This window comes from Neoarius graeffei, chromosome 9 (assembly GCF_027579695.1).
Source record: "Neoarius graeffei isolate fNeoGra1 chromosome 9, fNeoGra1.pri, whole genome shotgun sequence".
Lineage (NCBI taxonomy): Eukaryota > Metazoa > Chordata > Actinopteri > Siluriformes > Ariidae > Neoarius > Neoarius graeffei.
The window spans coordinates 39,122,740-39,150,378 of NC_083577.1; the positions used below are offsets into that span (position 1 = coordinate 39,122,740).

A 27,639-nucleotide genomic window follows, 5' to 3' on the forward strand; every position below is an offset into this window, starting at 1 on the left:
ATCATGACACTTAAATAATTTTAAAATTATTTAAGAGTGATATTTTTACACATTTAGTTGCTCTAATATTTGGCACAAGGATACAAGGGGAGGACGACAGACAGGTTTGTATGTGTCCTTGAAGACATTTGCGAGAGTTTTAGTGACAAACTGAGTTTGCACCTTCTTCCCTTGAAGGATAATGTGCATTTTTGGCTTAAGGTACAGGATACTGCAGTATGCCTGAATTAAGAATAAAATAAACATAAACTTGACTATATCTGGACCAGCATTTAAAAAAAAAATCTTCAACTCTATCTTGAATTCTGAGTGGAAACAAAAAAGATTACAATTAGGTAACTTAATTTGTATCAGATGAAATCTCATTCATGGTAAACTTTAACAGTCCTGTTGATCTATGAAAGTGCATAAAAAGCACAACTTTTTTTGGAAGAAGAACATTGTTATTCTGCCTGTTAATCATCTGTTTTTCACCGGTTAACACTTGTTTTCACACACACACATATATATATATATATATATATATATATATATATATATATATATATATATATATATATATATATATAATACACACACACACACATACAGTTGTGCTCATAAGTTTACATACCCTGGCAGAATTTTTGCTTTCTTGGCCTTTTTTCAGAGAATATGAATGATAACACAAAAACTTTTTTTCCACTCATGGTTAGTGGTTGGGTGAAGCCATTTATTGATAAACAACTGTGTTTTCCATTTTTAAATCATAATGACAACAAAAAACATCCAAATGACCCTGATCAAAAGTTTACATACCCCAGTTCTTAATACCGTGTATTGCCCCTTCTAACATCAATGACAGCCCGAAGTCTTTTGTGGTAGTTGTGGATGAGGCTCTTTATTTTCTCAGATGGTAAAGCTGCCCATTCTTCTTGGCAAAAAGCCTCCAGTTCCTGTAAATTCCTGGGCTGTCTTGCATGAACTGCACACTTGAAATCTCCCCAGAGTGGCTCAATGACATTGAGGTCAGGAGACTGAGATGGCCACTCCAGAACCTTCACTTTGTTCTGCTGTAGCCAATGACAGGTCGACTTGGCCTTGTGTTTTGGATCGTTGTCATGTTGGAACGTCCAAGTACGTCCCATGCGCAGCTTCCGGGCTGATGAGTGCAAATTTGCCTCCAGTATTTGCTGATAACGTGCTGCATTCATCTTTCCTTCAACTTTGACCAAGTTTCCTGTGCCTTTGTAGCTCACACATCCCCAAAACATCAGTGAGCCACCTCCGTGCTTTACAGTAAGAATGGTGTTCCTTTCATCATAAGCCTTGTTGACACCTCTCCAAATGTAACGTTTATGGTTGTGGCCAAAAAGTTCAACTTTGGTCTCATCACTCCAAATTACCTTGTTCCAGAAGTTTTGAGGCTTGTCTCTGTGCTGTTTGGCGTAAATTTTTGTTGGTCTACCTGACCGTGGTTTGGTTTTAACAGAGCCCCTGATTTTCCATTTGTTAATCACAATTTGAACACTGCCGACTGGCATTATCAATTCCGTGGATATCTTTTTGTATCCCTTTCCTGTTTTATACAGTTCAACTACCTTTTCCCGTAGATCCGTTGACAATTCTTTTGCTTTCCCCATGACTCAGAATCCAGAAACGTCAGTGGCTGGATGAAAGATGCAAGAGTCTGTCTGAATCCCAGAAACACACTCAGCTTTTATGCACACACTGATTACAAGCAAACAGATCACAGGTGAGGATGTTACCTTTAGTAGCCATTCAAACCCATTTGTATCATGCCAAAATCACCAGGGTATGTGAACTTTTGATCAGGGTCATTTGGGTAGTTTCTGTTGTCATTATGATTTAAAAAGAGAAAACACAGTCGTTTGACAATAAATGGTTTCACCCAACCACTAAGCATGAGTGGAAAAGATGTTTTTGTGTTATCATTCATATTCTCTGAAAAATGGTCAAAGAATCATAGATTATGAACACAACTATATATATATATATATATATATATATATATATATATATATATATATATATATATATATATAAATAAAACACATACACACCCCTAATTTTTCTATCATTCCTTGTAAGGTTTTGCCATTTGTGTATGCATTTATGAACATTTTTTCCCCTGTTCATTTGCCTCTGATTTTGATTTCCTATTTCCCCTTTTATCTGATGGGAACTGTCTGGAACCAAAACATAATGAAGTCAAGCTCTGGTTAAGTCTCATATCTTGCTTTCTAAAAGACCCCTCTTATTTCAGTGAACTAAACCAGTGGGGCGGCATGGTCGAGCATCAGCTGTGGGAAGCGAGGAGTCCAGTAGAACTGACAGGTAGCACGTGACGAGTTTCACCTGTTTTTTTTTACTAGCAATTTACTCGTGTGTTTTTCTGTGTTCTTGCAGAGTGAGGCCGGTAATCACAGAGAGAGAGAGAGAGAGAGAGAGAGCTGAGCTACCCGGCCATACTGTGTGTGTGTGTGTGTGTGTGTGTGTGTGTGTGTGTGTGTGTGTGTGTGTGTGTGCACGCACATGTGAGCAAAACCTAAAGTCACTGAAAAGTAAAAGATAAATAAAAAATGCATTTTGTCAAACCTGTCTCCCTGTTCCTCATTCCCTAACCTACAAGAAGTGTTATAACTAGTTAACTCTAATGATTGATCATTTCAACATTCAGTAGTTACAATCTCACCCGCAGTGAATATTCACTCTCAGGCACAGACATATGAACTTCAGGTTGGTGCGTCTTTGTCTCTTTGGTGGTCTTCTCAGACACATCAACAGGGATCTGGATGTCATAGCGGTCCTTCTTGAAGTCAAATTCTAATTCTCCTGAAGATGTTCTGTAACAGAATAATTTTAAGTGAAACTATTAACTAGATATTATGGTATTGCACAAACCAATCCTCTGTTGCTCTTGGCCTTCAGTAGTTTATCAAAACGAAGTATAAAACCCTGTTTTTCTTCAGATATTATTTGACAATATTTGTTCAATAAATCAGAGGCTGTTATTTTGTAGAATAGAATATCTAATTTGACATGATATTTTAGAGCATTATATTTACCATATGAATATTATATTTTGGGTGGCATGGTGGTGTAGTGGTTAGCGCTGTCGCCTCACAGCAAGAAGGTCCTGGGTTCGAGCCCAGTGGCTGACGAGGGCCTTTCTGTGTGGAGTTTGCATGTTCTCCCTGTGTCTGCGTGGGTTTCCTCCGGGTGCTCCGGTTTCCCCCACAGTCCAAAGACATGCAGGTGAGGCTAATTGGTTGCTCTAAATTGAAATGCGAGTGTGAATGGTTGTTTGTCTCTATGGCAGCCCTGCGATAACCTGGTGACTTGTCCAGGGTGTACCCCGCCTCTCGCCCAGTCAGCTGGGATAGGTTCCAGCTTGCCCGTGACCCTGTAGAACAGGATAAGCAGCTACAGATAATGGATGGATATATATCAGGGCTCGAAATTCCTTTTTTTCACCAGCCAGCCGGACTAGTTACCTTCCAAAGTAACTAGCCAAACAGAAAATCAACTAGCCAAAATTTGTTCATGTATGAATTTTACTTCTGTCAAAAATAATGCAAAAGAGAGTAGTTACCATTGTTCATGACAAATGTGCATTTATTTCAAGACCCGAGTATTTTGATACTGTTGTTAAATACATAAATGAGAACAACACAGAGCACCATAATATAATATCAACAAATAATAATATATTGGAAAACTTGTCAACTTGGTGTATGAGTATTGAAAGCAAATATATTTACTATCATGCCTATAGCACCCAAAATATGTGCAACGTGCTTTCTGTATTTAACCATTTATGAGAGAGAAAGCATTAGGAGCTTCATATTGACTCAGAATCAACTTGAAAAAAATTAATTATTCCATAAAAATCGTATCGCAGCCAAGGCCTACCCTGCTCCCACGTTTGCTTATAAGTCCTTTGTCATTTCTCCTCTTCAGACTGAGGTCGCTTTGTCCCCGTCTCTGGCAGTTTCTGTACACCTTTCAGAAAATTCCACATCGCAACGTAGCTTTGGCAGATGTAGATGTAAACAACAAAAAAACCACACGTGTTTAAATGGGCAATAATGTGGCCACATCTATTGAATTTGATAACCTGATGTGGCAGCGGGGGTGTGGCCAAGCATCGGTCTGTGAATGGAGGGCGGAGTCAGGGAAGGTAAGTGGTGGAATCATTGCACCTGATGGGGATTAACCTGTGTTTGTGTGTCTTCTCCAGTGACCGCACCCTTTAAAAGGAGAGGAGAACAGAGAAAGGGAGCTCTCTCTCCCCAACCACAACACGTGTGTGTGCGCACGTGGCTGGGAAGTGATAAAAGGCTGAAAAGCTAGCAATAAATAGTTCATTGAGAACTCACTTCTGGCCTGCCGTGCTTCTGTGCTCCACCCACCTGGTCCAATACTACATGTGATTACCGCGATATTCAACGAGATGCATTATATGCATGCGCAGTAGTGATAAAACCGACAGCCTGACTCGTACACAATATGACTCGGAATTCTTCGGTATTTTCCGTCCTGCCGATAAACTCATCGACTAACACAGACACGGCACGCGCTTAATATGTGGCGGCTTTAGTTGACGGGGTGTCTGAATCTTCACTTCATATATATTTTTTATTTTCAACTAGCCAGCCGGGCTGGCTAGTGACAGGAATTACCCGCCAAATAAAAAATTAAGTCACCTCGGGTGACCGGACCACCGCGAATTTCAAGCCCTGCATATTATATATATATTACACACACACACACTGTATATTCAAGCCAATAACACAGGCCACCAAAATCTGCGGTTGATATTGGAAAATCCTATCAGTGGCTGAATAAAGCTGGACTGGAAGAAGGCACAGGGGCACTACTCATAGCTGCTGCACAGGAACAAGCCCTAGGCACAAGATCGATAGAGGCCGGGGTCTACCACATGAGGCAGGACGCCAGGTGCAGAATGTGCAAAGATGGCCCTGAGACAATCCAGCACATAACAGCAGAGTGTAAGATGCTAGCAGGAAGAGAGTACATGGAACGCCATAACCAAGTGGCTGGCATAGTGTACAGAAACATCTGTGCCAAGCATGGACTGGAAGTCCCAAGGTCAAAGTGGGACACACCTCTGAATGTGGTTGAAAATGACAAAGCTAAGACCCTGTGGGACTTCCAGATACAGAAAGACAAACTGGTAATGGCTAACCAAGCGGGCATGGTAGTGGTGGACAAATGGGAAAACAAGGCTGTGGTGATAGATGTGGCAATATCAAGTAACATCAGGGAAAAGGATCTTGAGAAGCTCGAGAAGTATCAAGGACTGAAAGAAGAGCTAGAAAAGATATGGAAGATAAAGACAACAGTGGTCCCCATGGTGATAGGCGCCCTCAGTGCAGTGACCCCCAAAGTGGGAGAGTGGCAACAATGGATCTCAGGAACAACATCTGAGATCTCTGTCCAGAAAAGCACAGTCCTAGAAATAGCTAAAATACTGTGCAGAACTCTCAAACTTCCAGGCCTCTGGTAGAGGACTTGAGCTTGAGGTGAAAAAGTGCACCCAAAATAAGGGGCGAGTGGGGAATTTTTTTTTTTGATAAATATGTATCTGTCAATCCACCAGATTTTCATACCAGATGCTCAGATTATTTATTTTGAGTTATACCCGCTTCATTAAACTACAAAGGCTCTGTGTGCAGGAAATACAAACCAAAGTGAAATTGGACCAAGGGAAGTTACTGTAAATCTGACATGAAGTCATGTGAATTCAGCCCAAAATGGTCCATTTTCCAGGCACTGACTACAGATGATGCAGGACCTTGTGAATCCATCAGGAGACAATCTCGACTGTAGATTATTAGTGAATTTCCCAGATTTGTTGAGCAACAGACCACAAAATGCTGCTCGGAAGGTCAAGAAAACACATGGTGAACTATCAGTGCCACCAAGCGAATGTTGTGCGAAAACTGTGCTTGCATGATTGATGCAACAGTTATTCCATGAAATCAAGTTGTACATGAGCTGATAGCTGACGAGCCGCGGTGCGCCGAGTTGGCTATAAGCCATGTATGACGAAATTGAGTGGAATAACTTTTATTCTGTCCACATTCACTGGATTTTGAGAAACATAGCATTTTTATTTTTTGCTAATTCAATCCATAAAAAAAAAACTTTATACAAAATATCCAACAAAATAATTTTCGCTTAGAATTAGGGCTGTGCGATATATCGAATATACTCGATATATCGCCGAAAATTCTGTGTGCGATACATAAAATTATTATATCGTAACTATCGAGTATTTTATGGTCATCTTCCAACTTGTGTTTGTTCCGTTTGTTTAAAACCTTTTCCGGTGGTTTTCTCCCTGTCCCTCAGGCAGTAACGTGAGAGGCTGCCTAAGGGTAAAAAAAACAATAATGTCACGCACTCGCCAACCAATCCCGGGCGACATCTCGGTGCTGAAAGGAACTTCCGGGAAGATTTTCTAGTTTCGGTTGTGTTGCCAGATTAGGCGGTTTACCACCCAATTGGGCAGTTTTAAGTACATTTTGGCGGGTTTTAAACATATTTTGGGCTGGAAAACATCAGCAGTATCTGGCAACACTGCTGGCGGGAAGATTTTCTGGTTTCGGTTTACAGCGCTGACTCAGTTCGTGCAATCGCTGTGTTGCATAGGCTACCATGTAAGCTCTGTCAATTACAGCGACAAATTAAAAATGGAAGTGGACGAATTGGTTCCTAAAAGAACTAGTAAGGGGTCAGTCATCTGGCATTTTTTGGATATTGCGAGGAGGACGTGGAACAGCAAATGCCAATTTGTAAAGTGTGCAAAAAACCCTGTCATCACGAAAAGCAGCAGCACGACAAATATCCATCACCTGAAAACTCATCCGGTACAGTATGAAGAGTCTCCTAAACTCCGAACTACTTGTCCATGAGCTAAACAAATGACCATAGCGGCCTCGTTCTCCAAAGCCACCCCATATGAGAAAACGAGTCAGAGATGGAGAGCTATAACGGATGCAATCACGAACGTCATTGCCGAAGACATGATCCCAATTAGTATAGTGGAAAAACCAGGCTTCCAAAAATTACTAAACACACTCGATCCCAAATATGAGTTGCCTGGTCGCAGACATTTTACAGAGAAGGCAATACCGGAATTATACACATCTGAGAGGCAGAGCCAGAAAACATTCAGTTCAAAAGTGTGCAAAGAGAAAAATTATGTTTTGCAGATCTCTCTCTTCTCTCTCTCAATCTCTCTCTCTCTATTGTGAATGTTCCAGTGGTTCTCAGTAGTCAGGTTAATAGCTTGGAGATCTATTTTTTTAAATAATTTAATGAATGAGCACTTTTCTTATTTAGGCTAAATGTCTTTCTCAGTGTTGAGCTTGCACTTTATTGATTCGAGCTCTGAGCAACTCTGTATTGTATTGCCCCTTTGTTGCAATTTTCAAGATTGTTTTTGCAGTTTGTGCCACATCTTTGTTGAATAAAAATAGTCTTATTTCAGTTCAATTGTGATTAATCACTAACATGAAAATTTAAAATGTGTTGTTGAAAACCACCTGTAAAGTTAACCAAGAATGTTATTTAATCTGCAGGGATTGTAATGAAAACAGTAAAGAATAAAAGTTAGATTTCATGGGGTCCTTTTAGTCGGGGAGCCAAAGTCCCAAAAATGGGTTGAACCTGACATGGCTTGTTATACTTTTTATTTGTGATTTTTTTGATAGTTTTATCCCTAAGGACAAATAATTGGAGGGTCTGCTCTGTCGGAAATATCGCGAAAAAAAATTGTGCCTATTTTAGTGTATGTACCCTTCATTTTTCGACGAAAAATTCTGAAAAATGAAAAATTGCCTGAAATCCTCAGTGGCTTGGGTAAGTTGTCAATAAATGCTTTCCAGGTGCAAAGGACACATATGTTGACAACATTCAGTGAAAAAACAATTCTTAAACCCCACTTCTACATGATTTTAGCTCCATTTCATGCAAAAAAATTAGGCGTTTTTTCACTTTTTTGCAATATTTTCATCTTTACTTCAATGGCAATCAACCTTTTCCCCAAGTTATGACATCAGACAATATGCCATTCTTTTTACCAAATAGTATACTGATTCCACAGAAAAAAACTATAAAAATCCAACCAAAATCAATGGATCTGTGGTGATTTCACTTCTAGTTGGTGATCAACAGGCCCAGAAACTCAATAGAATTTTAGGCTACGCTCAACATTCCGAAAGGTACACTGTGTACTTAACATGGTTTTAATGTCCACGTTACTAAACATCATAGCCTAGGGAGCTTTTAAATTTAAAAATAACTGTTCTCCCAATGGAAATAAATAAAATTGAAATAAATAAATAAATAAATAAAATTCAACAAAAATACTTTATTATCTCACAATTTTATTGAGTCACTGACAACTTTAATAGAACAAAGTAATTTAAAAGTAAACATGGGGTCCCTGCGCGGGTCCCTGTGAATTGGGATAATCAGGAGGGTGGCACACTGCAGATCCTTCCTGTCACCTGATGAGACAACAAACAAGACTGACAGGGTGGGTCATACAGCAGTTGGATAAAAGATGCCCCCCTCCACATTGATGTACACACGTGTACACACACACACACACACACAGTCAACTTACATGTCTCTTTCTTCAAGCGCAAGTTCAATACTTGAATATCTGTTGGGGTCCCCGGTGCAGAGGCATGCAATGCCACACCTCACATTTGCTCTTGCACAGGAGCATCCTCGGGCACACATGCTCTTCTTGCAGTTGCAGTATTTGCTGAGTTTGAGTTCCGATGGTTTTGCCTCTTTCAGCATCATAACTGGCACCAATTTGCTGTTTACAAGTTGCCTCCCAAACTCAGTAGCAGCTGGGTGGTTTGGCTGAACCAGGTGCGCCCACTTACACACAGCTAATTGATGAAGAGCATGGCAAAGGTGTAATAAGAAGGCATCTTCTGTTGGAGGAAGGCAACGCATGTCTCCTTTGATGTTAACAAAGAGATGGGCTCGCAGGGCATCCAATGTCCCAACAAAGTCACTCCTGTCATAAAGAGACACCATATATTGACGTGCTGCTGTGATGACCTCTTCCTGAACATCTAGGCTTTCCTCAGGGTCACCGTACCTGCAGAGTGGCAGAAGGTCTGTCAGGTGTTTAATGGTAGTTGTGTAGGCCTGCTTTTTCCCCCTTCTGTAAAGATAGCTCACTGTGTCACATCCAGTAAGTATGTATGTGCTGAGGAGAATGGATGTAAATTCTGCAGGTGCAGTGTCATACTTCCCTGCCAGAGCTTCTGTCATGGCATGAACAGGTAGGAAGTTGTCATTCATCTTCACCCACAGCTCCTGCAGCCCAATCATGTGTCTGATGTAGTAGATGCACATCATGATCACATCTGTGTCAGTTGCAACTACCACAGCCCATTTGTGGTGCATAATGAGTACCGAATATGCAATGTGAGCAAACATTCTAGTATCTGCCTCCTCATGTTTTTCACAGGAAAGTTCTGGAAGCTCAATCTGACAATTTGCTGACAAGAGCACAGTGCGACCAGGATCACAAAAGACTCCACCAAGAATAAGTGTGCACCCTGCAGGAAGTGACTTGTTCTGAGCAGTCCATGCTTCCCCCAGGTAGTTCAACAGATTAGCTTTATTCCGTGGATTGTGAATGAAGCCTTTCCATTCAGGTACAGGGAGTGTGTCATGCGGCTTATACTCCTTCATTTTGCTGGGGCAGGTCTTCATCCTCTTCTCTCGCTCCTCACCTTTCAGACTTTCAGCTGGAGAGAAATCATACTGTATCTATCACCAACAAAGTGGATGCAGTCACACTGGTCTGGGAGCATTCCAAGTAGCTGCCTCAGATAATTCCCTTGCAGTTCATAGAAGGTGCTGCTCCCAAGATGCTGGTAACGTTGAATGAATGCCATGGCATCAACTACCATTACAACAGGCTTGTCAGACGGTGGTAGTGTGTCCACTTCCCCCCATGAGCTGCCAAGGTCAGTCTTATTGCAGCCAGGTAGTCTGCCTTGTTTCCTTTGCGCATACCATACCTTTGGTCAAGGAATGGATCTGGCTCAAACAGGGAGGCAGGGCAACTTGTCCATTCATGGCTAAACACTTCCACCTTCCTGTCTTCCTCTAAGTCATGAACAAAGTACAGGTTCCTCATAACTGCACTCTCCTCCTCATAGACCTGTTTGGTTTTGAATGCCATGGACATGGACTTCTTCGGTTTTGCTGCAAAGGTTGAAAGTTTAATGTGGGCTACTTTCTCACTGTCTGTTCTTCTTGCTGCAGCCAATGCCTCCAGTCAATCTACCAAACCAGTAATTAGGTATAGCTGTAATAGCATTAGCTAATAAGCTTGCTAACTAACAGATGCAACTTGGTAGCTCAGATATTGATGATATGTGTACAAAATAGTAGAATGTAAATTCTAAATAAACACCCTTAAATTAGATTTAATTACACACAGATGATATAAGTTTCATGACATTTAAGCCATAGCCATAGAGAAAGTAAGGCAAAACATAAACTTACCTCAGATAAATGGGTGCCGTGGGGGGTGTCACCGGGGTGCAAATCATTGTAGGATCCCCAAATTGCTCGTTTGTGTGTGTGTGTGTGTGAGAGAGAGAGAGAGAGAGAGAGAATGTGTATCATATTGCTAAGTATTCAGTGTGCCTTTCAGAATTTTGATTGTAGCCTGAAATTCTATTGAGTTTCTGGGCCTGTTGATCACCAACTAGAAGTGAAATCACCACAGATCCATTGATTTTGGTTGGATTTTTATAGTTTTTTATGTGGAATCAGTATACTGTTTGGTAAAAAGAATGGTATATTGTCTGATGTCATAACTTGGGGAAAAGGTTGATTGCCAATGAAGTAAAGATGAAAATATTGCAAAAAAGTGAAAAAATGCCTAATTTTTTTGCATTAAATGGAGCCAAAATCATGTAGAAATGTGGTTTAAGAATTATTTTTTCACTGAATGTTGTCAACATATGTGTCCTTTGCACCTGGAAAGCATTTATTGACAACTTACCCAAGCCACTGAAGATTTCAGGTAATTTTTCATTTTTCAGAATTTTTTGTCGAAAAATGAACGGTACATACACTAAAATAGGCACAATTTTTTTTCGCGATATTTCCGACAGAGCAGACCCTCCAATTATTTGTCCTTAGGGATAAAACTATCAAATAAATCACAAATAAAAAGTATAACAAGCCATGTCAGGTTCAACCCATTTTAAAGGGTTTTTGAGACTTTGGCTCCCCGACTATTTAGAGGAGATTTAAATATATCGAGATATATATCGTATATCGTGAAATGGAGAAAATGTATCGGGATATTCATTTTTTCCCATATCGCACAGCCCTACTTAGAATGTAAACAAATCAGCAAAATGACAGAAGGAATTTGTGAAAAATGCTAATAATAATAATTTTTGAAAAATAAAAAAAAAAGATACATTCTTACCATCAAATACTTTTATTCCATATTTTGGGGGGGTTTTGGGGTGGGGGGGTTATTTTTGAATAGAGTTTTTATTTTGTTCTCATCTGATTCAGTAACACGGTCCACCATTTTCATCTTCTTCTTTTGGTTTTTTTGGCAGTTGGCAAGCCAACTTAAAGGTGTGTTACCGCCGCCAACTGGGCTGGAGTGTGAAACAGGAGACATTGGGGGAGAAACTATATTATTTTATCTATTTCTGTTTCTTTTAAATACTTGATAACAAACTGATATGTCTAACCTGATGCGCTCCACCAGTTTGTTTTTCTCTACTCATGGTATATGAGCTGATATCCTCGTAGTAGAGTAGCCAGTCAGAGCGTGAGATTGCTCATATCCAGTGAATGTGGATAGAAAATATCCACATTCAGGAATGTCTAATATTGTGTAGGACCCTTTGTCCTGCCAAAACCTCTGAAGGTGTGCTGTGGTATCTGGCACCAAGATGTTAGTAGCAGCTCCTTTAAATACTGCAAGTTGTGAGGTGGGACTCCATGGATCAGACTTGTTTGTCCAGTCCATCCCACAGATGCTCAATTGGCTTGAGAGCTGGGGAATTTCAAGGCCAAGTCAACACCTAGAACTCTTTGTCATGTTCCTCAAACCATTCCTGAACAATGTTTGCAGTGTGGCAGGGTGGATTATCCTGCTGAAAGAGGCCACTGATATTAAGCAATACCATTACCATGAAGTGGTGTACTTGGTCTGCAACAATGTTTAGGTAGGCTGTATATATCAAAGTTACATTCACATGAATACCAGATCCCAAGGTTTCCCAGCAGAATATTTATATTGCCTCAACCAGCTTGCCTTCTTCCCATAGTGCACCCTGGTGTCATCTCTTCCCCAGGTAAACACCACACACACACACACACACAGCTGTCCACACGACGTAAAAGAAAACATGATTCATCAGACCAAACCTGTTAGGGTTTTGCTGGGATTCGAACCTGGTTCACTGGTGTGATAATCCAACAAACCCCCACTAGGCCACCAGGGGGATGACTCAAGTGCAGAGGCATGAGGCAGAAGTAGAAAAGTATCAAAAAGTTTATTTACAAAATATATACAATCCAAGGGAAAAAACAAAAAGAATAATCCAAAGCTCAGAAGATATACAAAAATAAAAATATCCCAAGGTTCAATGTCCAAAATCCAACTAAGAAAAGAAGAGGCAAAAACTCAAACGCTCAGAAGATTAAAAGGTCAAAACAAAATCCACAAAGTCCAAAAGAAAGAAGCAAAAACCAAGAATACAAAGACACAGGCAAGGTACATGGGACAGAGGGAACTAGGACTAACAGCATAGCATAGGAAAAAGACTCCGTGACAAGGGAACAAACAGAGGGGTATTTATACACACAATAAATTGAACACAGGTGACACTAATGAAGACAAAACAGGCAATAAAGACAAACACAAAACACAGGAACAGTGGCGGCCTCTAGAGGCCAAAACAAACATGACAAGAAAGATAACAGTGGCCTCTAGAGGCCAAAAAAGTCCCAGTCCTAACAGGACCCCCCCCCCCAGGAGCATCTCCTGACGTTCCCAGGGCGATCCGGACGGGCCGAATGGAAGTCCCGGCATAGACCTTTATCTAGAATGTCCCAGGCGGGGACCCAACAGCGTTCCTCAGGGCCATAGCCCTCCCAATCTACTAGATATTGAAGCCCGTCGTGGACCCGGTGGGAGTCAAGCAGGCGATGCACGGTGAACACAGTCTGACCCTGGAAGATGTGGGGGGGTGGGGGGTTCCTAGGGGCAGGGGCATACGTGGACGTCAGTACGGGCCACAACAGGGAAACATGGAATGTGGGGTTGATCCTCAGAGTCCGGGGCAACTGGAGCCGGTAGGCCACAGGGCTCACCCTGCGCACCACCTTGAAGGGGCCAATGTAGCGAGGAGCAAGCTTGTGGTTCTCCACCCACAGCGGAAGGTCCTTAGTGGACAGCCAAACCTGCTGCCCAGGGCGGAAAGCGTGGGCAGGTCTTCTGTGGCGGTTGGCCTGAGTCTGGTTGGTTCTGGAGGTCTGGATGAGGGTCTTCCTGACCTTGCTCCAGGTCTTGTGACACCGTCTCACATATTGGTTGACCGAGGGCACCCCTGCGTCCTCCTCCTGGTCCGGGAACAGAGGTGGCTGGAACCCGAATTGGCACTGGAATGGCGACAGCTTGGTGGCCGATGACTGCAGGGTGTTGTGGGCATACTCTGCCCATGGCAGCCAGGTGCTCCACGATGTCGGGTTATCCATAGCCAGGCCTCGCAGGGTGGTTTCCAGGTCCTGGTTGAGCCTCTCCGTCTGGCCATTGGACTGTGGGTGAAACCCAGAGGAGAGGCTGGCAGTGGCTCCGATGACCTTGCAGAACCCGTGCCACACTCGGGAGGAGAACTGGGGCCCTCGGTCTGAGATGATGTCCTGCGGGAGACCAAAGACTCGGAAGACATGAGTGAATAATAGTTTAGCAGTTTCAAGAGCAGAAGGGAGCTTGCACAGTGGTAAAAAGCAGCAGGCCTTGGAGAATCTGTCAACTATGACCAATATGACAGTGCTACCTTGTGACTCAGGGAGACCTGTGATGAAGTCGACTGCCACGTGGGACCAGGGAGACTGGGGAATGGTCAGAGGATGCAGGAGACCCTGGGGACGCTGTTGCGGGTTCTTGGTTCTGGTGCAGACCTCACAGGACAGGACAAATGACCTTACTTCCTTCTCCATGTTAGGCCACCAGAAGCGTCTTTTCAGGAAGTCCAGGGTCCTCCGAGCTCCCGGGTGGGCGGTGAGAGGGGAAGAGTGACCCCACTGGAGAACCTTGGCCCGGGCTTGATGTGGAACGTACAAGAGGCCCGGTGGCCCTGTCCCAGGACCGGGGTCCTGGCGTTGGGCTCGTCAGACGGCCTCCTCAATACCCCAGCGGACAGGGGCCAAAATCCGGGACACAGGGATAATAGGCCCGACTTCACTCTCCCTGTTAGTGGCAGAGAACAGCCTGGACAGTGCGTCAGGTTTGATGTTCTTGGAGCCGGGGCGGTACGAGAGGGTGAAGTCAAACCGACTGAAAAACAGGGCCCACCTAGCCTGTCGTGGGTTCAGTCTCTTGGCTTGCTGGAGGTACTCCAGGTTCTTGTGGTCCGTCCAAACAAGGAATGGATGTTGCACTCCCTCCAGCCAGTGCCTCCACTCCTCAAGGGCCAGTTTGACCGCTAGCGGTTCTCGATCCCCCACATCATACCGGGACTCCGCAGGACTCAGGCGGTGGGAGAAGTAAGCGCAGGGGTGCAGCTTTCCTTCCGAACGTTGAGAGAGCACCGCGCCGACCCCACTGTCCGAGGCGTCCACCTCCACGATGAATGGTTGGGAGGTGTCTGGAAGGACCAGAATGGGTGCCATGCAGAAGCAGTGCTTGAGGTCTTTGAACGCCTTTTCTGCCTGAGGAGACCAGACATAAGATCCACCTGTCCCTTTGGTGAGGTCCGACATGGGTGCTGCTACAGAACTAAAGTTCCTGATAAACTTGCGGTAGAAGTTAGCAAATCCTAAGAGCCACTGAACCTCTTTGACGGACTTGGGAGTGGGCCAGTCCCGGACGGCCAGGGTCTTGGCTGGGTCCATTTGGAGTTGGCCTGTCCGTACAATAAAACCCAGAAAGGAGACCTCGGGAACATGAAATTCGCATTTCTGGGCCTTGGCGAACAGATTGTTCTGTAGCAGCCTCTGGAGAACCTGGCGGACATGGTGGCAGTGCTCCTGCACAGTCTTGGAAAAGATAAGGATGTCGTCGAGGTAGACAAAAACGTACAGGTTAATCATGTCCCTCAAGACGTCGTTGATTAGGGCCTGAAAAACAGCTGGTGTGTTGGTGAGTCCGAAGGGCATCACCTGGTATTCGTAGTACCCAGACGGGGTGTTAAAGGCAGTCTTCCACTCGTCTCCCTGTCAGATACGGATGAGGTGGTATGCGTTCCGTAGGTCCAACTTGGTGAAGACGGTGGTGCCTTGGAGCAGGTCGAATGCTGTGGACATCAGCGGAAAGGGATATTGGTTGTGCACAGTGATCTTGTTCAGGCCCCTGTAGTCAATACATGGTCGGAGCCCCCCATCCTTCTTGCCAACAAAGAAGAAGCCGGCACCAGCAGGTGAGGTGGAGGGTCGAATGAACCCAGAGACCAGGGCGTCTTTGAGGTATTCCTCCATGGCCTTGTGTTCTGGCTGAGAGAGGGAAAACAGTCTGCCACGAGGAGGGGTAGTCCCAGGGAGCAAGTCGATGGCACAGTCGTAGGCCCGGTGCGAAGGAAGAATGGCAGCCCTGCTTTTGCTGAATACCTCCTTCAAATCCTAGTACTCTGTGGGAACTTGAGATAGCTCAGTGAGATCAGGGGGCTCGGCAGGAGACACAGGAGAGCTAGAGAGCAGACAAGAGGCATGGGACGCAGGGCCCCATTCCACAACCTGGCTTGTTACCCAGTCTATGCGAGGGTTGTGGCGGGTAAGCCAAGGAAGGCCTAGAATCACTGGGAACTCTGGTGAAGGAATCAGGTGCAGGGATATTTCTTCCTTGTGACCTTGAGACTGGAGGAAGACTGGAGAAGTAACTTGGGTGACTCTTCCATCACCTAATGCTTGGCCATCGAGGGCAGACACAGACAGTGGGACTTCAAGAGGTGCAGTCGGGACATTGACGCTTTGGGCGAAGTGGATATCCATAAAGTTTCCAGCCGCCCCTGAGTCTAACAAGGCTTGACAAGAGTGGACGGACTCACCCCAGGAGATGGAGACCGGGATGTAGATTCCTTGGCCAGGGAGTCCGGGAGAGAGGATAGGCCCCATCACAACCCTCCCTCGGCTGGACGGGGTGGTCCTTTTCCCAAGAGCTCGGGACATGATGCTCGGAAGTGACCAGGCTTGCCACAGTAGATGCAGCACTTGTCCCTCCTTCTGCGCTCCCTCTCGGCTACGGAGAGACAAGTACGGCCAACTTGCATGGGCTCTGGACAGTCACTGGAGGAGGTAGACGGGCTCCATGTAGAGGCAGTGAGGCCGGGGAGACTCAGGACTTGGCGGCGTTCTCTAATCCTGTTGTCCAGATGAATAGCATGTGAGATCAGAGTTTCGAGGTCACTTGGGCATCCAATAGAGGCCAGGCCGTCTTTGATGGGGTCAGACAAACCATGGTGAAAGGCTGAAACCAGGGCAACCTCATTCCATCCACTGACTGCTGCGAGCATCCAGAACGATATGGTGTAGTCTGCGATGCTTCCTCCTTGCCGGATGGACATGAGCTTTCTGGCTGCGTCGGTACTGATGTCAGTCTGGTCAAAGAACCGAAGCATCTCTTCAGTAAACAGTTCAAAATCAGAGCACTCGGGTCCTCATCTCTGCCAGATAGCTGTTGCCCAAGCTCGTGCCTTACCAGCTAACAAGGTTATCACAAAGGCAATCTTGCAGCGATCCGTAGTGTAGGTGGTAGGCTGAAGCTCAAAGGTGAGTTGGCACTGGGTAAGGAACTCCCGGCACTCACCGTGCTTGCCGTCATACCTCTGTGGTGCAGGAAGGCTGGGTTCACGAGGTGAAGGAGACAGTGTGGCGGGAGGCACTGGAGCAGGAGCTGGATCAGGATGAGATGCAGGCAGAGGTGTCAGCTGTGCCAGGGTTTTCCCAATTTGCTAAAGCAGTACCTCGTGGCGAGCAAGCGCCTCACGTTGGCTTGTGAGCGTCCATGGTCGCTCCGAAGCATGTCAAAGCTGCCATAATTCCCTGAAGGTTGGCCGGGTAGACAGTTGAAACAGCCTCTGCTGAGTCGGTCATGACGGAGTCTTTCTGTTAGGGTTTTGCTGGGATTCGAACCTGGTTAGCTGGTGTGATAATCCAGCAAACCCCCACTAGGCCACCAGGGGGATGACTCAAGTGCAGAGGCGTGAGGCGGAAGTAGAAAAGTAACAAAAAGTTTATTTACAAAATATATACAATCCAAGGGAAAAAACAAAAAGAATAATCCAAAGCTCAGAAGATATACAAAAATAAAAATATCCCAAGGTTCAATGTCCAAAATCCAACTAAGAAAAGAAGAGGCAAAAACTCAAATGCTCAGAAGATTAAAAGGTCAAAACAAAATCCACAAAGTCCAAAAGAAAGAAGCAAAAACCAAGAATACAAAGACACAGGCAAGGTACATGGGACAGAGGGAACTAGCACTAACAGCATAGCATAGGAAAAAGACTCCGTGACAAGGGAACAAACAGAGGGGTATTTATACACACAATAAATTGAACACAGGTGACACTAATGAAGACAAAACAGGCAATAAAGACAAACACAAAACACAGGAACAGTGGCGGCCTCTAGAGGCCAAAACAAACATGACAAGAAAGATAACAGCGGCCTCTAGAGGCCAAAACAGTCCCAGTCCTAACAAAACCACCTTCTTCCATTCCTCAATTGTCCAGTTCTGATGATCACATGCCCAATGTTGGTGCTTTTGGCAGTGGACAGGGGTCAGCATGTTCACTCTGACCAGTCTGGAGCTACATAGCTGCATATACAGCAAGCTGCAATGCACTGTGTATACTGACATGTTTCTATCATAGCCAGCATTAACTTTTCAGCAATTTGTGCTACAGTAGCTCTTCTGTGGGATTGGAGCAGATGGGCTTGCCTTTGCTCCCCATGAGAATCAATGAGCCTTGAACGCTATGACCCTGTCGCTGGTTCACCATTTGTCCTTCCTTGAACCACTGAAGGTACTAACCATGACATACTGGGAACATCCTACAAGACCTGCTGTTTTGGAGATGCTCTGACCCAATCGTCTATCCATCATAATTTGGCCCTTGTCAAAGTCACTCAGATCCTTACGCTTGCTCATTTTACCTGCTTCAAACACTTCAACTTCAAGAACTAACTGTTCACTTGCTGCCTAATATATCCCACCCTTGCCAGGTGCCATTGTAATGGGAAAATCATATACACACCTGCGTAGGTTCCAGATGATGATGCGGGTCCCACTTGATTTGGTGCACAACCCATCAATGACACTGAACTCAGACAGCAGTTCTTCCTTGGTATTAAACAGAGAATGTGTCAGGATCGCATGAAGACACTCATCATAGTCTGGTGCAGCACTGAGTGAACAGTAAGGTTAAGGACCAAACTGCACAGAGGAACATTTATTTAACTTTCTGTGTCACTAACAAGCGCTGGCCCCCAACTTAAAAATAAATAAATAAATAAACAAAAAATAAAAATCCCTCACCCTTATAAGTACATAAAGTATTTTTTCCTTCATACACTGATTGTATTACTAACCTCATTTCCAGAAAAATTGGGATATTTTCCAAAATGCAATAAAACAAAAATCTCTGATTTGTTAATTCACATGAACCTTTATTTAACTGACAAAAGTACAAAGAAAAGCTTTTCAATCATTTTATTGACCAACTTAAAGGTTCTGACTGCAAAGTTGAATTCTGGGCAAAATGTTCTATGTCTATAGCTATTGGAGTTTCAAGATGTTGCAATGTTGCACATACCATGTACCCTACGTGTCACTGTTTTGCTGAGATAAAATGTGTCCTGCATTTTACGATTCCGAAAGTTGCCAAAGCAAGTGAGCAGCAATATCAGGTGACCACCATGGGGTGTGTTTGACCTACTTTGAACCAAAACAAGTTGACATGGGCAAACACGGCAGACTCCACTCTCCTGTAAGCTAAAAGCCAGTGGAAAAGAACAGGAAAGCCTGCCAAATGAGTGCAATTGCAAGATAGAGCAAGGTTATATGATATGATGTCATTTTCCTGGACAGGTAACGAAATCATTCTAGCTAGTGCTTAGCTATCTTAGCCTTAGAATGCATGGGCTCAATTCCACGGTCGTGAGCATAGAGTTATAAGGGCCTTTCATGTCACATCATCAGAACTGCAGATTTGTTTATCCAGCCAAGCTTTGTGTTTGACAATGACCAGCACAAATTTACGCGAGTGATTCTAAGCCCAATTCAGTACTTCTACAGATAAACTTGTAGAAGTTAAATCGAAAAGAACAATGCCAGAGACCTGTAGTGCTTTTGGATGTAATATCAGATGTGGAAATAAGTCTGGTTTAACTTTTCACTGCTTCCCGGCGAATCCAGAAAGATGAAAACAGTGGCGAGCTGCAGTTAAACAGGAAGATTGGATGCCAACAAAGTATTCCTGTGTGTGAAGAACATTTTATATATCAGGTTAGTGTGAAAGCTCTATGTAACATTAAAATGTATATCTGGATGTGGGCTTTGGACAAGATAGCATGATTAGACTTAATGCTCAGCTACAGTAGCAGCATCTTTGTTATGTACTGATAACGTAGACTCAGCTAAACACCTTAAAATATGCTAGATCAAGGCTCTCGCTTGTTTGTTACTATTAGAAGTCTGCATGTGAGCTTGTCTTTGACATAATAAGGTTTTTTTCTTTATCAGGAATTTCATGCATTCTGGCATGAAACCTGCCTTGAAATACTGGCAGGTATCTGTACTTTTGTAAGTCTTTAGCATCTCTGGTGTATTTAGAAGTCCCAAATACTAAATAGTTCAGGATGTCGTAGTGTTCCAAATCCAAATCCGAACACTTTTCAAGTGGAATAAATACATTTGTGGGTAAATTAAGAAGCAGCCTTTATTTTTGTCCCATGTACACTTGAGCACAGCGAAATACCTCCTCTGCATGTAATCCAATCTGAAGCAGTGAACATGCAGTGCAACGTGGTACACACACACACAAAGTGAGTGAGTGAGTGAGTGAGTGAGTGAGTGAGTGAGTGAGTGAGTGAGTGAGTGAGTGAGTGAGTGAGTGAGTGAGAGAAGTGATCAGAATAAACAATAAATAAATACATTTGTGGGTAAATTATATGGATCTGTGATGCCTGCATGTTTTAGCTGTTGGATGTAACGCAATAGGCTGGTATAATCTAAATTTTTAATTTATTGGCGCCATCTTGGTGTCACACAGTTCCATAGTTATGCTAGTTAAAGCTCTTTTTTTTTTTTTTTAAGCTCCTCACATTTGGCTATTTCCGTAGGGCTAAACTGTTTACCTTAAGGGGTAGGAACAGTCCCAAAGTGGAGAAAAGTGACCCTCAGCACATCAAAATGATCACATCTTGTTCACTTGATATTGTTCTTGTGAGACATGGGAAAGTCCCACGCACAATAAAAAATAAAAAAAAAAACAATAAATTGAAAATTTCAGATGTCTTTGCAGTGAGTACTTTTAAATGTATTTTGTAAATATAAATGAAGTTAGAATTTGATGCCTGCAACACACTCAAAAAAAAAGTTGGGACAGAGACAAAATAAGACTGAAAAGTTTATAAGATATTCAAGTAACACCATTTTGGAAGATTCCACAATAAACAGGTTAATTGCTATCGTGATTGAATATAAAAGAAGCATGAACCAAAGGCTCAGTCTTTTGCAAACAAGGATGGGTCATGGCTCACCCCTTTGTATCAAAATTCATGAGAGAAATGTTAATCAATGCAAAAAGAACATTTCTCAATGCAAGATTTTATGTCTTTCAAAATCTACAGTACACAATATTGTGAAAAGGTTCAGGGCATTCAGAGACATCTCAGTGGGTAAAAGGCAAGGTAGGAAACCACTGTTGAATGTGCATGACCTTCGAGTCCTCAGGCCGCACTGCCTGAGAACTGTCATGCTAAATGTGACAAATATAGCCACATGGGCTCAGGAGTACTTTGGAAAACCTGCTGCTACATCCAGGAACGCAATCTGAAACTACATTATGCAAGGAGGAAGTCATTCGTCAATTCTATGCAGAAATGCTGCCAATTTCTCTGGGCCTGAACTCATCTCAGATGGACCAAAAGATCGTGGAAACATGTGCTGTGGTCAGAGGAGTCCACATTTCAGCTTGTTTTTGAGAAAACTGGACGTTGAGTTTTCAGTGCCAAAGGTGAACACAACCATCCTGTTTGTTATCAGAGAAAGGTGCAAAAGCCAGCATTTGTGATGGTATGGGGTGCATAAGCACCCATGGCATGGGTGAGTTGCATGTGTGTGAAGTTACCATTGATGTATTGGGGCATATATTGGGATTTTAGAGAGTCATATTCATCAAGGCAACATCTCTTACCAGGAACTCCATGCTTATTTCAGCAGGACAGTGCCAGGCCTCATTCTGCACAGGCTACAACAGTGTGGCTTTGTAGACACAGAGTGCATGTGCTTGAATGGCTTGCTGCCAGTCCAGATCTGTCTCCTATTGAGAAAGTATGGAGCATTATGAAAAGGAGACTCAGACAACGGTGACCACGGACTGTTGAGCAGCTGAGGTCTTGTCTCAAGCAAGAATGGACCAAAATTTCCCCAATGATAAACTGCAACAATGAGTACCCTCAGTTCCCATACAATTAAAAAGTGTTTTTAAAGGAAAAGTGATGTAATGCCATGGTAATAATGCCTCTGTCCCAACTTTTTTTTTTGCAGGCATTAAATTCTTATTTTGTTTATATTTACAAAATACAATTAAGTTGGTTAGTAAAACTATTGAAGATCTTTTCTTAGTACTTTTGTCAGTTAAATAAAAGTTCACATGAATTAACAAATCAGAGGTTTTTGTTTTTATTGCATTTTGGAAAAATATCCCAACTTTTCTGAAATTTTAGTTATTATTAGAATAGATGTATCCATGTTCTGTGTACTTAGCCATACCTAGTTTTATTTTTCTTCATATCTCCTGCACGTCTAAAAGTTCTTGTAACAGAAAAGCCCTGTTCAATGCTGCAGTCCACAATTCCTATTAAATCTAGACAGATCGTTCTGTTTCTAAGTAAAGGATATGAGTCTGTCCAATGTTGGTAAACATGACAATAGGCACAATAACATTCTGTGCTTTTGTCTTCTCGAGGTACGTCTGTGACAGGAGACCCACACACATGGTGTCGGCATTCTTTGAGAACACGATGGCATCCTTCCCCAAGCGCATGGAGCCCGACTTAAAACCATTACCATAAAGACCCACTGGGACATGGCCTCTTACTGTCTTCTTATCACTGAAGCCAAAACTGAGAGAGAGATTTTATATATGTCAGTAAAAAGAGACCATATACTGTTTACACAAGAACAAATATGTAATTGAAGTGCTGCATTATCTACTTGTCCTCTGAAGGATAATGGAGGCTTCATGAGCACACTCCTACCTGAGCATTTTATGCATCTTGTCATAATCCATGCCTTTTCCATTATCCATGAAGATAAGGCAGTCCTGGTCATTGACCATTGTTTTATTAATCCAGAATTGTTTTGCACTGACATCTGGGTCATAAGCATTGTCTGTCAATAAGGGAAAAAAAAGGAAAAATGTCAGTGAGAGTATTGACAACAACAATGCTGAGCAAACTACAAACATGGCCACTCAATACTACAATGCCCATGAGCCACAGCACCCCCTATCACTGGAGTATTGAATGCAGCTGAAGTTCATCATCAATCAGCAACCACGCTACTTAAACCTCTCTCTCACAAACACTCACTGCGAAGTATCGTTCTGTGTTCTCCAGTGCATACCGAGCCTTATCTCTCTGCCTGCCTATTGTTATTCTGATTCTCACTATCCTTCCTTGTTTACGCTTCCTGTCTTCTCTATGTTGTCCTGTTTGCCGATTGACCGACCCTCGCCTGTCCCTGACCACGATTCTAGTCTCACAATTTGGCTTCGTGACTGTTTGTTCTCTGCTCTCCTCTGCAATTACATCTGTAAGTGCCTGCATCCTGACAGGATACTTTGCCTACACTGGATGTAGCCGAGGAGGCGAAACAAACCGCACTGAACGCTCAGGGACATTTGTTGGGAGAACATCGACAGATGCTTGTAGACCTCAACACATGGATAGCACAGCTTGCAGTTGTGATGTTGCAGGCCCTCCTTCCATGCCCTGAGACAGCTCCTGGCTCCGTAGTCCACCTCCCCGTCCTGGAGAGATTCACCGGTGATGCTCGCAGACTACATTGCCCATGAGCCACAACGCCCCCTGTCATCGAAGTATTGAACATAGCTGAAGTTCATCATCAATCAGCAACCACGCTACTTAAACATCTCTCTCACAAACACTCACTGTGAAGTATTGTTCTGTGTTCTCCAGTGCATACCGAGCCTTATCTCTCTGCCTGCCTATTGCTATGCTGATTCTTGGTATCCTTCCTCGTTTATGCTTTCTTTCTTCTCTATGTTGTCCTGTTTGCCAATTGACTGACACTTGCCTATCCCTGACCACGATTCTAGTCTCACGATTTGGCTTTGTTACTGTTTGTTCTCCACTCTCCTCTGCAATTACATCTGTAAGTACCTGCATCCTGACAAAAAAAATCACATACTATCCAATGTTACTTCAGTGCAGTTTGCCTGTCATGTACAGTGGTGCTTGAAAGTTTGTGAACCCTTTAGAATTTTCTATATTTCTGCATAAACATGACCTAAAACATCATCAGATTTTCACACACGTCCTAAAAGTAGATAAAGAGAAACCAGTTAAACAAATGAGACAAAATATTATACTTTGTCATTTATTTATTGAGGGAAATTATCCAATATTACATATCCGTGAGTGGCAAGAGTATTTGAACCTCTAGGATTAGCAGTTAATTTGAAGGTGAAATTAGAGTCAGGTGTTTTCAATCCATGGGATGACAATCAGGTGTGAGTGGGCACCCTGTTTTACTTAAAGAGCAGGGATCTACACTGAAAAAAAAATGGCCTGTTAAATTAACACAAAAAAATCGTGTACATCGGTTGCACTTATTAAAATCATATCCACTAAGACCAATTAAGTCATGTTCAGTTAAACAGAACATGACTTAGTGGATATGATTTTAATAAGTGCAAACGATGTACAAGATTTTTTTTGTGTTAATTTAACAGGCCATTTTTTTCAGTGTATCAAAGTCTGATCTTCACAACACATGTTTGTGGAAGTGTATCATGGCATGAACAAAGGAGATTTCTGAGGACTTCAGAAAAAGTATTGTTGATGCTCATCAGGCTGGAAAAGGTTACAAAACTGTCTCTAAAGAGTCTGGACTCCACCAATCCACAGTCAGACAGATTGTGTACAAATGGCGGAAATTCAAGGCCATTGTTACCCTCCCCAGGAGTGGTCGACCAACAAAGATCACTCCAAGAGCAAGGCGTGTAATAGTCAGCGAGGTCACAAAAGACCCCAGGGTAACTTCTAAGCAACTGAAGGCCTCTCTCACATTGACTAATATTAATGTTCGTGAGTCCACCATCAGAAGAACACTGAACAACAATGGTGTGCATGACAGGGTTGCAAGGAGAAAGCCACTGCTCTCCAAAAAGAACATTGCTGCTCGTCTGCAGTTTGCTAAAAATCACATTAGCAAGCCAGAAGGCTATTGGAAAAAATCTTTTGTGGACAGATGAGACCAAAATAGAACTTTTTGGTTTAAATGAGAAGCGTTATGTTTGGAGAAAGGAAAATGCTGCATTCCAGCATAAGAACCTTATCCCATCTATGAAACATGGTGGTGGTAATATCATGGTTTGTGCCTGTTTTTCTGCATCTGGGCCAGGACGACTTGCCATCATTGATGGAACAATGAATTTTGAATTATACCAGTGAATTCTAAAGGAAAATGTCAGGACATCTGTCCATGAACTGAATCTCAAGAGAAGGTGGGTCATGCAGCAAAACAATGACCCTAAGCACCATTCTACCAAAGAATGATTAAAGAAGAATAAAGTTAATGTTTTGGAATGGCCAAGTCAAAGTCCTGACCTTAATCCAGTCGAAATGTTGTGGAGGGACCTGAAGCGAGCAGTTCATGTGAGGAAACCCACCAACATCCCAGAGTTGAAGCTGTTCTGTATGGAGGAATGGGCTAAAATTCCTCCAAGCCAGTGTGCAGGACTGATCAACAGTTACCAGAAATGTTTAGTTGCAGTTATTGCTGCACAAGGGGGTCACACCAGATACTGAAAGCAAAGGTTCACATACTTTTGCCACTCACAGATATGTAATATTGGATAATTTCCCTCAATAAATAAATGACCAAGTATAATATTGTTGTCTCATTTGTTTAACTGGGTTTTCTTTGTCTACTTTTAGGACTTGTGTGAAAATCTGATGATGTTTTAGGTCATATTGATACAGAAATAGAGAAAATTCTAAAGGGTTCACAAACTTTCAAGCATCACTATATTCTCTGGAGTATTAACATTTTCAGTCAGCTCTAAAAAGCATAACTCTAAGTCAATCGTGAAAAAAAATCATTCATATCCTGTAATTTATTTACTCTGGTTCAGGTAGTGGCAGATCCATAGCCTATCCTGAGAACACTAGGAATGAGACTGGGAATATACCATGAAACAAATGCAAGTCTATTGCATGAATCCATTTTCATGGATATGCTAGGATCCATTGCTAGGGATATGTAAGTGATGTTTAATCCATCAACTAACATAACGCATGCTCATTCATGTGTACACACACACACACACACACACACGACTCCTTCCTTTTGCATTCAGATTCAGAAGTATTTTAATTCTTTCTTGTCTGCATATTATGCATTCTCCATAAGGGTTAAGCCTCTAGAACTGCCCTTGTCAAACAGCCTGATTATTTCCTATAGTTCAGAATGTGGAATATTTCAACTATTTTGAAAAATGGTGCAGCCATCAATTGATGAAGAAAGAAGAAAAGCATAAAGAAGCAGTTTTGACTCACCAATCAGTTCTGCTATGGCACTGAAGGGCCAGGTGTGGCTAGTGGAGTTTGTGTGCAGATACCGTGGACTGATCTTTAGGAGAAAACCAATATGATAATCAAGTACCTTGACACATCAAGCTGCTAGAAAAGATGAATAAATGTTCCAATATTTGCTTAGCTTTCCAGGTTTACACCTCCATGAAAGGGCAATTAATACTACAAAGCTATGGGAATCACCACCTCCTGAAGGAGGAATACATTTTCAAGATTCATTTTGATTTAAATACAGGATTAGTCAAAATAATGTTAACACTTAAATGGTAGAAACCAATCGGATCTGTAGTGGAAGTTCATCAATGGCGTATTGCTGCACCATCTGGAAGTAGACGTCTGACGTCACTGTTGGGGTGTCAAAAAAAGTAGGCCCAATTATGCCAGCAGCGGTCACGGCGCACCACACATTCAGGAGAAAAATAATCCATTCGTGTTAACATAATTTTGATGAACCCTGTATAATAATATGCCTTTCGCAAAGTCTCACAATGCTTTGAGAAGAACATATTAGTTCAATAAATGACAAACAAAATGATCACAAAAACAACTCACAAAATGATAGCAAAAGCATTGTTTTACAGAGCAATCCCACCCACTCCTTTTTTATAGGCGAGCTGATCATTGGTGGAAGGAAGACAAGCTTCAAGTGTCATTTAAGATCCCATTCTCATTCATCATCTCATTATCTCTAGCTGCTTTATCCTGTTCTACAGGGTCGCAGACAAGCTGAAACCTATCCCAGCTGACTACGGGCGAAAGGCGGGGTACACCCTGGACAAGTCACCAGGTCATCACAGGGCTGACACATAGACACAGACAACCATTCACACTCACATTCACACCTACAGTCAATTTAAAGTCACCAGTTAACCTAACCTGCATGTCTTTGGACTGTGGGGGAAAACGGAGCACCTGGAGGAAACCCACGCAGACAGGGGGAGAACATGCAAACTCCGCACAGAAAGGCCCTTGCCGGCCACGGGGCTCGAACCCAGATCTTATTGCTGTGAGGCGACAGCGCTAACCACTACACCACCGTGCCACACAGATCCCATTCTAAGATCCAGAATATTTTTAAAACATTTTTTCAAAAAATTGTCACAGACCAAATAGTTTATTGAGTAGAATTAATGCTGTACTCATTCCACCTCTCTCTTAAACCTGTGAACACCAATAAACCATCACAAAACAGTTAACGATGATGAAATGAAAGTGATAAAGATTGAGAGATTATCTATTCTGCTATTGACCCCTCCTTCAGTTAATTATGCACTGTGGTCTTTGAATTTTTTTGAGCAAATTCTT

General features: G+C 42.8%; 1 protein-coding gene across 1 annotated transcript in view; it reads right to left on the reverse strand.

Moving 5' to 3' along the window:
* The window catches only part of LOC132891659 (MORC family CW-type zinc finger protein 3-like), an 85,201-nt gene extending 58,835 nt beyond the window's left edge, over positions 1-26,366 (reverse strand). Inside the window, exons 1-6 of the mRNA XM_060929454.1 lie at positions 26,299-26,366; positions 22,753-22,885; positions 22,394-22,617; positions 18,525-18,678; positions 2,696-2,846; positions 85-222 (exon numbers count right to left, since the gene is read on the reverse strand). Coding sequence (XP_060785437.1) covers positions 85-222; positions 2,696-2,846; positions 18,525-18,678; positions 22,394-22,617; positions 22,753-22,832 — 747 coding nt within the window. The 5' untranslated portion in view covers positions 22,833-22,885; positions 26,299-26,366. The remainder of the gene's footprint in view (positions 1-84; positions 223-2,695; positions 2,847-18,524; positions 18,679-22,393; positions 22,618-22,752; positions 22,886-26,298) is intronic.
* Positions 26,367-27,639: the final 1,273 nt, after the last annotated feature.